We start from the raw sequence: 10,743 nt of genomic DNA on the forward strand, positions 1-10,743 counted from the left end.
AAGGCATTTAATTTCTTGAATGTTACAATGAATATAGAAAGAAAAGTAGGACAGATGTTGGGGGGAGGGAATCAGAATATATGATCTCTGAAGAAAATACAGCAGAATTAATTCGTAGTGACATCTGTGAAGGAAATTTTAAAAAATTTTACCCCCAAATATATTTCTTTGACATATTTTGGGATGAATGTCATGAGTCTTACAGACAGAAGTAACACAGTAAAGCTGTCTTTAGTGGGGGGAAATTTGCATCTGTAAAGAATCTGCATTAATACAACCAGGTCTTTCCTCTCCTGATCTAGATAAGATTAAGAGAGAGACTAATACTTTCAAGATCTAAAAAGAACCATTTAACTATCTACATTTTTTCTCTCTGAGGGCTGCTACTTCCTAAGGTTTATTTACATAACAAGACCACCTTTGCTAGCTAGTGAAGCCTCTTCTCCTCTCCCTCCCCATAGCCCCTGGTCTTTAGAAACCTCTTCATCTCGTTGAAGAATTGAATCTTCATTCCAAAGGTTCCCATATGTATATGTTAAATGAAATAAATTTGTCCTTTTCCTTCTATTAATCAACCTGCCTCATGTCGGTGATTTTTCAGCAAACCTTAATGGGGCAAGAGCCTTTGGTGCCTACATGAGTTCATACTTTAGCAAGGGTACATTAGCATGCTTCTCAGGAGAGCATCTTACTTTGGCCTAGTTGTCAGAAAACACCAAAAACAAAAGCAAAATGCATAAAATATCAAACCACTTCTGTTAGGGGGGCTCATACTGCAGGATGTGAAAGAATTCTCAACTCAAGATTAAGATAGGTTTTAAAGCAAGTTTATTTTACTTTCCAACAGAGGAAAGGGCACAGCATGAAAGGAGGAAGAAAGGCTGGCCTCAGGATGAGTGGCTTGGGTTTTTTTTTGAGTTATAGAGAACAAAGCAGTTGTTGCAAAATAAAAATGAAAGGCGGTTGTTTTCCAGAGCAGTTGTTTTCTGTGGGGCTGGTTTTATCTGACTTCTCAGAATGTGGTCTGGCAGATGCTGAGGGGCAATGTGCCCTTTTCTGTTTGTTTGGTACTCTTCCAGTTCTGCACAATAAACTCTTAAATAAAAAACAAACAAACAAACAAAGAACAAGTTAAGCCACAGGTGGTCAAGCAAGAAGCAAGCAGTGGGGGCCAGCACACCACTGTGTGCAATGATGTTTTTATGTTAGATGATTTACTAGCAATTCCATGCAAATTCCAATTCCTTGATTTTCTTGGATTATAAGAATGGCATCAAAGAAAATTAAAACTACTACTTCTTAAAAGGCTTTCTTGAAATAAATCCAACTTCCTATCTTCTGAATGTTTATTCCTCCAGTCTAATATGTGTCTGCTGATAGAGGTAGTTTTGTGGCTTATGTCTTCAGCTTAAACTGTATTATGAAGGATTTTGGTAGCTTACTTGCTATTACCACTTCACTTTTGTATATTGATGTTGTATGCATTGCTAAGGATTTTCTACATACAGAATAATGTTTCCTGAGAATAATGAGTGTTATACTTCTTCCTTTCCAACTTGGATGCCTTTGTTCATTCATTCATTGCTAAATTCTTGTCTCATTTTTTATTGTTCTTCTTTGATATTTAGGCCTACCTATACCTGAAATTTACTTTTTGTGTTTTATATTATGTAATAGGGATTTCCAGTCAAATGCTGGATATAATTGCTCCACCAAATGCAGGAAGATTTGTCTTTTATTATTTCATATTATTTTGTTTTGTCCTTTACTTCCTTCTCTTGTTTCCACATCTTTGCAATTGTGAATTGTGCTGCTATAAACATTCAAGTATAGATGTCTTTTTAATAGAATTTCTTTTTTTCCTTTGGGTAAATACCCAGTAGTGGGATTGCTGGATCAAATGGTAGTTCTACTCTTAGTTCTTTGAGCTATCTCCATATTATTTTCCATAGAGGTTGTACTAGTTTGCAGTCCCACCAGCAGTGTATGAGTGTTCCTATCGCTCTCAATCCACACCAATATTTGTTATTTTGGGACTTTTTTATAAAAGCCATTCTCACTGGAGTTAAGTGAGATCTCATTTTGGTTTTTATTTGCATGTCTCTGATGATTAGAGATGTTGAACATTATTTCATTTTCATATGTTTGTTGGCCATTAGTCTATCTTCTTTTTAAAAGTTAAAAAAAAGCATATGTGTGTGTGTGTGTGTGTGTGTGTGTGTGTGTATATGCATTTTTTTTCCTCTCTAATAATTCAGTAAGCAGCATAAATCCATGGATTATGTCTTATAATTCTTTTTGATAACTTCCATTTTAATGAAGCAGTAGTGAACAAGGGAGAGGGTGGCAGATGATTTTGTTAAGTTTTGTTGTTAATTCATTAATATGTATTAGATATTGTTATATAAAGGCAGAGGTTTATATGCAGAGAAATAAAATAATGAAGATTTATGTCAATCCAAATATTGCAGAAAATTCCAAGAATTATGACAAATTACATACAGTTGTGAAGATCTCAACTGAGTAATAGTGCAGTGCCTTTAGATACAAATGGAAGCTATTACCATGTCTTAAAAGAACGATAGAAATTCAAAATTCAACAAAACAGTCAATGGATGAATGGAGTTAGGTGCATAGTGAGAATATGGTTGCAGATTCAAAGCAAAGAAAGTACAATATGATTAAATGTAGGGAAATCAATGGCACATGCTATAAACCACTTCCTTTAGCATTTATGAAATCACTATTATAGTAACTCAAGCAAGCGATCAGTTTGAATGGATGAGGAGTTGCTTTTTATGGATGAACAAAGAAAGTGGTTTCTTGAGATGGAATATACTCCTGGTGAAGATGATATGAACATGGTTGAAATGACAGCAAAGGATTTAGAATGTTACATAAATTTAGTTGATGATGATGTGGCAGGATTTGAGAGGATTGAATCAATTTTGAAAGAAGTTCTACTGTGGGTAAAATGCTATCAAAATAGCATTGAATGCTATAGAGAAATCCTCCATGAAAGGGAGTGTCATCAATGTGACAAACTTCATTATTGTCTTAAGTTTCCACAACCACCCAAACTTCAGCAACTACCACCCTGATCAGTCAGCAGCCATCAATACTGAGGCAAGACACTCCACCAGCAAAAACATTACAACTCACTGAGGCTGAGATGATTGTTATCATTTCCTAGCAATAAAATATTTTTAAATTAAGGTATGTACATATTTTAGACATAATCCTATTGCACACATGGTAGACTATAGTATAGTTAAGCATAACATTTTATGCACTGGAAAACCAGAAAATTCATGTGACTAATTTTATTGTGATATTTATTTTATTGCAGTGATCTGGAATTGAACTCTCAATAAGTGTGAGGTATGCCTGTACAGATAAAATAATTAATCCACAAATCATATGTATACTAATAGCTTTACATATATTAGTTTATTCAATCCTCAACACAACCCATTTCAGTAGCTGATATCTTATTGTGTCCATGTATAAGATTATATTCAATGTACCTAATTTAGTCATTTATGTTTTCATAATTGTTACAAAATTCACAACATTTTGTGTTCATATGAATACAGTTTGTTGCCTCAATTTTGTCAAAATAAAACAAAAAGTAAACAAAGACTGAAGGATCAAAAGGAACAACAAACAAATCTGAGAATTTGATGATCAAAATTCATCCTGGAGAAAAAAATGCTTATAATTCAATTGGTTTTGCATTGCAAATTTACAGAATAAAATTACTAGAGCATTTTTTCATCTCTTCTTGAAGATAGTGCCTCAAAACAATGTCAGTAACATGCACAGAAATAATCAGTAATTTATAGAGTTTAAAATCTTGATATTGTGCACACACTTGTTTGGTTTTCTCAAGTAACCACTATTAATTAAAGAGTAGGGGATGTCTTGCAGTAATCAGTTTAACCTAGAGTCAATGTGATAAAACTTTACTCTGAATAATATTAATGAGACTATCGTTATGGGCCAGATTATCTGAGAGCCAGTAAGACCATCATCACTACCACTGAATTTAATAAAATTCCCCTGTTGATAAAAGTTTTATAAATGCAAATCCAGACATACTTTCAAAACAATGAAGGCTAGATTTACCCACTCATTCACCTATCTACCCATCCATACATCCATCCCAACCATCTATCCCTTAAAAACACAGGTAGGGAGGATGTGCAATATATCAGGCGCTATACACATATTGAAAAAATAAACCAATACACACATTCCCTGATGCTAAGAAGCTTCTAATATGGAGATGGGGGATTGACTGGCAATTCAATATATACCTTCAATACAATATGATAAATAAAATAATGAATCAATGCATACAATATTTTTGGAGCACATATTGGATAGCAATTATTATTGCTTATTAATTCAGTAATGTTTTACAGAGTAGAATAATTTTGGAAAGAACATTTCTGAAAGAGAGAACAAAAAATTTTAAGGCATTAAGGACAAAACAATGACTTTATTTCTGGAAAATGTAATACATTTAAAATAGTTGACACGTAAGATGTTCATGGCATAACTGGAAATGATGAGATTGGAAGGGCAAGCTAAGCCTTAGTCTTAAATGATTCAAATCCTTATTCATTTGAAAATCCAATTCTTTCTAATAGTTTCTTGAGGGCGTTTTTCACATCCTTGTTTCTGAAGCTGTAGATTATTGGGTTGAACATGGGGAAAACAACAGTATAAAACAATGCGACCACCTTGTCAGTATCTGGGGAATAGCTGGTGACGGGGCGTAAGTACATAAACAGAAGTGTTCCATAGAATAAGGTGACTGCTACCAGATGGGAGGCACAGGTGGAGAATGTTTTGCTTCTCCCACCTGAGGACTTGATACTCAAAACAGTGATAAGGATGCAGAAGTAAGAGATAAATATGACCACAAAAGTGCTGGTCTGGATGAAGCCACACAAGGCAAAGAGCAGAAGCTCATCGATGTGGATGTCTGCACAGGATAAAGCCAGGAGAGGTGGGATATCACAGAAAAAATGGTTGACAATATTGGGGCCACAAAATGGCAACCTGAACGTGAGGCAGACATGAACCAATGAAGTCATACTTCCACTGAAGTACGCCAACCCAACGAAGCAGATACAGACTCTCCTAGACATCAGTGTAGGATAGAGCAGTGGCTTGCAGATGGCTGCATAGCGGTCAAATGCCATTGCCGCCAGGATAAGACACTCAGCATCAGCAAAACAAGCAAAGAAAAACATTTGTAGTGCACATCCATAGGGAGAGATGCTCTTCTTGGATGCTAAGAAATTTGCCAGCATCTTAGGGGCAATTGCTGTGGAATAGCTGATATCTAAGAAGGACAAGTTGCTAAGAAAATAATACATAGGGGTTTGAAGGCTTGAATTAATATTAACAAGAATTATTAAGCCCATATTTCCCACCACAGTTAATATATATGCCACAAGCAATACCAAGAACAGTATGACTCTAAGAGGTAGATAATTTGTGAATCCAACAAATATAAACTCTGTTGGCATGGTAAAATTACTCTCCAACATCTTCTTAGCTTTCTTGTTTTTCTTGTTGGCAACAGATGATATCAGAAGACATGAGTCGACTTGGGTTATAGATGACCTCAAAATATCTTTATTCTCTCGTCTATTGGAAGCAAACAGAAGGTTAATAAAATCAAAGATATGGCATTTTCTGTAACATTATTTGGTTTTGTTTTTATCCTTTTTAAAAAGGAATTAATTAGAGATCATTATTGCTAGTAGAAAATGTTATGAAGATGGTGGTGTTTCATGATGCTCTTTGAAAGCTATAGACTTTACATGATGATGTTAGTTTTTTTCGAGCTGAAAGGAGATGAATGTGGCTCATGTGATGAGACCTGGTGGAATAATGAGAGCAAAATCTTTAGAGACAAAGCTCTATTTTTATAGTCCTAAAATCACATTCTTCCATGTAGAGTTGAGAAAAATATTGGGGAAAATCGTCCATAGTTAAATTATATAATTCCACAGAAGAACATCTGTGATCTTGGGAGATTGTTTGCCATACTAGTTTAGATCATGGTAGTTATGCAAGAGATAACTATATTTAAAACTTGGCCTTGGGCTGGGTGTGGTGGGTCCTGCCTACAATCCCAGCGCTGTGGGAGGTTGAGGTCTGAGGATCTCTTGAGGCTAAGAGTTTGAGATCAGGCTGGGCAACATAGCCAGACCCTGTCTCTACAAAAAAGTTATAGGTGGGTATGATGGCATGCACCTGTAGTCCTAGCTACTCAGGAGGTTAAGAGGGGGAATTGCTCAAGTCCAGGAGTGTGAAGATGCAGCGAGCTTTGATTGTCCCACTGCACTCCAGCCTGCATGACAGAGCGAGAACCTGTCTCTAAATAAAGAAAGAAAGAAAGAACTATTTCTAGTGTTACTGAAGGATCTGGCAAATATACAATGATGGCTGGAATATAATTAGATCCAAACTTAATGAAGACAAATTTCGTCTATATGTTAATAGCTTTAAAATGTGTGCATTCTTTTATCATTTTCTTATAGCACATTAATTTCTATGTCAAAGATATGCATGTTCAAGAATAGCATAAATTGGTGGGTAATTTATAAATGAATATGATATGTCTATACAATCTTTAAAATATGTGTTGGAATATTTTGGAGCAAAGAGAAATTGTTCATATTAATAAGGAAAATAAAACTAACCGTGACCAAGAGTACATCTAATGTTTTTTGCACCTGAGCCTACACTAAATCAAAAATTAAATTCTAAATATAAGGCAAGAGTGTAACTTTGTTAATCAGTGATATATATGATATAAGAAAATTCGTAATTTTTTTCTCAGCGTTTTTCTGTACTTTCTAAAAACCATATTACCTGTTAATTTTGTACATACGTTGTTTCAAAAATGGAGATTCCTAGACATTAGTCCTTCAAAAATATCAATAAATGAGCTATAGTGAAAGCAGAGAACTTCTATTAGTATTACTTTACCCACTTGTTAAAATCATAATAATAAGCATTTATTTTTCTTTAAACATCTTGGAGAGTAAGTGATATCTTCATGGCTATATAACATGCATTCATCAGATTTATTACAAAGCCAGGGCTATTTCTCTACTAAATCACAACTGCAAGTTATTTATTTATTCATTCATTTATTCACTCATTTATTTATTTATTTATTTTTGTCACTGAAGGTAGAAGACGTGGCTTTGTGTTTTGTTACAAAGAGGATATAGCATGAGGTTTCTTACCCTAGGTCACATCTTTGGTCTTTCTAAGGCCTCTAACTTTTTGCCCCAAAACAAATTCAAGAAATATTATTCCCTATAGTGGAACACTAAGCTATGTCTTTCCCATTTGGAAGAGCCTTTTTTGCACAGAACCTTTCATTCATAAAAGGCTGTTAACTTCTATGTGTGGCTTTTAGTCTCTCACATAAGGAACACTCCATGAATTTCCCATATATCCCAAGATGTTTATGGCTAAACATTCCTTAATATATTTGCTTTGATCAGGGATGTGAATTTAATAAGCGATTCTGAAAGTTTGAAGAGGCATCAGGAATAAATATTGATAGAGTTTCATCCACTGTACTCTTTTGACCTGAAACATGCTCAAATTCCAGATTGTATCATATTGACAGCTATGTTTGGAATATTCTCCGTTTTCTCCTTAGGGCAGAGTATAACAGGAGTAACAGTACAGGGAGACAGAGTTAACTCAATATATTACACAAAAATCTTAGAGGAAGATCTCTCAGAGAACAAAGGATGCTACCAAGGAGGAATAGGGACTAAAGGCACACACTACCACATCTGGCTAATTTTTCTATTTTTCATAGAGACAGGGGTCCCGCTCTTCCTCAGGCTGGCCTCAAACACCTGGCCTCAAGCCATCCTCCCACCTCGGCCTCCCAAAGTGCTAGGATTACCGGCGTGAGCCACCACACCCCGCCCAGTTCTGCTTTCTTGATCAAAACATTACAGTGCTTCTGATGTTGAAGTGTTTCCTATTGCTATATAAATTTTATGATCAGGTATTTAACTATAGAATATTAGTGCCAAAAGGAATCTTAGGAATAATCTGATTTATACTCATTTTTCAGACTGGGTGGCTAAATCACATTCACAAGTTCATCTAAACAAGTGGCATTTATATTAATAATTTTAATGTCTATATATCATACCCATGAACATTTTATGAGATCAAAGTTATATGTTTCTTACTTAAGCTCTATGATACCTAAAAGACTGTTTAGAGGGTTTTTGTAGTCAATTGTTCAGAGACTGAGCATCCCAGGGCAACTTCACTTTTCTTAAATGTTTCATTTCACTCTACTCTGAACTGAGATCAGAAAAATACCCTAAAATGAGTTGGACTCCACTGGATCTCAGGGAAATCTCATCTGACAAACCCTCTATTTCTAAAAGGTGTCCATTAATGAATTTGTATTTGCTACTCTTTTTGAAGGAGATATGTAGATGATAGAAATATTAGAGCTAATTACATTCAATCTATTCTCTTTCTTTTATAAATGGCATTGTGCTGTGGTGGTTAAGCACACAGGATTTGGAGTTAGGCAAACTTGAGTTTAACCTCAGGTCTGACACCTAATCATCTAGAAGTCATTGAACTTCTCTATTGCTAAATTTACCTGTTTATTTAATTAACATAATAGTACATCATAGGATTGAAAACAAGATTAAACTAGATAAATTATTATGGCACCTTTTATAGGGCTTGATATATTGTAGATGCATAAAAACAGATTAATTTTATTTTATACATTATTAATACTATTAATGCCATTATGAGTATTTAATAATTCAATATTTAAATTGAAAATCATAAATTCTCCTAGATTGTACTTATAAGAACAAACACAAAATAGTTAACCATACTGTGGATGAATATGTATTACATACTCATAGAATCTGAGGTTTAGCTTCCTGATGCAGAAAATAAATTAGACCACTGGATTTCCCAAAATTCTTAAATAGGTGTAATCAGCTCCCTTTTCACAGCAATAAAGTACATAACAAATTAGGCAGTGATTTTTTGGTAATTTCAACGGGTAAGGTAAGCTTAGGTCTATGCCACCACCACCCTCTGCCCTCTTCCTCAGCCCACATACACAGGCAAACTGAAAAACAAAACAAGAACAAACCAAAAACACCCTCACAGGGAGTCAGCAAAGAGACATTTTATCTCAGGTAAATCTATTCTCTTTGCTACATTCACAACAGACATATTGTTGATACTTTAAGGAATAAATCATCTACCTACCTTAGCACCATCTAGAACTTTCAATTTGTAGAACTTATTTTTCACAAGAGGCTGGCAACATTTTTCTCCACGTTTTGGGAATAAGTCTTATAAGGGATGAGTATTTATATTCTAGACTGCAACAAGTGGGGCATCGTCCCAAGATAATCCCCAACCCCAGTAGACCTTGGATAGGCAATTACTCTGTGTCTAGTGGTGTGGCTTGGCTGGTTTCTTGCAAATGAAAAAGATGAAGAATAGAACATAATTGTCTGTAATGTGGGTAGTAATAACATATGTCTTCACTACTGAGAGATTTTTAATTAAAACAACAACAAACTGTTAATTCTACCAGCCAATAAAAAAATAATTTTTCCTATAAATTCTATGATTTCTATCAGTTCTCACTATGAATTCAGATAATTAAAGATACTTTGAAGTATTTAGTTATGTAGGGGAATTCTAAAGTACAAACTCAATGCTATTGAGAAGACTCTCAGGCATTCTCATTTTTATTTGTTTCTCAGTTTTCTGGGTGCCATAAAAAAATATATACCTTGACTATTAAAGAGGAGTAAGACTCAGGCAACCGGAATTTGAATGTTAGTTTTGTAATTTGACAACAGTGGGAACTTGAGCTACTTATTTAAATCTAACTTGTATTAATTTTTAAATTGTGAATAATAATTGCACAGCTCATCAGATTCTTGTCAGGACACAGATAATGCATGTAAGTATTTAATATTAGTATTGTACAATAAAGGGTTTATTCAATGGGCCTGAGCTGCCCGAACTCTGTATATTCCATAGATCTTCAGGACTGGCCTTGACCAGCTCATGAGAGACAACCTCTGAAACCTTGGAATATCTTGCCAAATAAGAACATCTTTGTATACTTGGGCCCAGGCTGAACAGTTTATGCTGATGGCTCGATTTATGATGAATGTCTAACTGTATATTTATATACCTGGGGCTTTGGGCTATGCTGTAACAGTTTGAACTCTAGGGCAGGGCATTTGAAGACTGTGTAATTAATGACAAATACATGAGTTCTCCATGCCTATGTGACTGACCCTTAGTAAAAGCCTGGACACAAAGACACGGTAAGCATCTTTGGCCTTGTTTCATACTTCTTGTCTGAAAACACTGCTGGGAGAATTAAGTGCTGCCTATGTGATTCCACTGGGAAAGGACCACTGGAAGCTTGTGCCTGGTTGTCTTGGAAACTGTCCTATATACCATTTTCCCTTGCCAATTTTAATCTATGTATTTTTGAAACAGGTTCACTATGTAGTAGCTACCAACTTACTTGAGTTTAGTGGGGCAGAATAAACACACACACACACACACATTACACAAAGCAAGTTTGTTACTTACAGATGGGCAGCAAGGAACAACAGAAGCTCAGGTCTCCCAAGGCTCAGGAAAGCGCATGCCTCTCATCTGCGCATG

The 10,743-nt window shown here is 35.1% G+C and overlaps 1 protein-coding gene across 1 annotated transcript; it reads right to left on the reverse strand.

Moving 5' to 3' along the window:
• Window positions 1–4,622: 4,622 nt before the first annotated feature.
• LOC105820376 (olfactory receptor 5AS1) lies at window positions 4,623–5,564 on the reverse strand. The gene has a single exon (XM_012656850.1). The coding sequence runs from the start codon at window positions 5,562–5,564 to the stop codon at window positions 4,623–4,625; it is 942 nt and encodes a 313-aa protein (XP_012512304.1).
• Window positions 5,565–10,743: the final 5,179 nt, after the last annotated feature.

Source organism: Propithecus coquereli, unplaced genomic scaffold, assembly GCF_000956105.1.
Source record: "Propithecus coquereli isolate 6110/MARCELLA unplaced genomic scaffold, Pcoq_1.0 Scaffold522, whole genome shotgun sequence".
In the NCBI taxonomy this organism is placed as follows: Eukaryota; Metazoa; Chordata; class Mammalia; order Primates; family Indriidae; genus Propithecus; species Propithecus coquereli.

Excerpts from the sequence above, each read along its gene's own strand:
- LOC105820376 (XM_012656850.1), bottom strand. The coding sequence starts at position 5,564 with ATGTTGGAGAGTAATTTTACCATGCCAACAGAGTTTATATTTGTTGGA.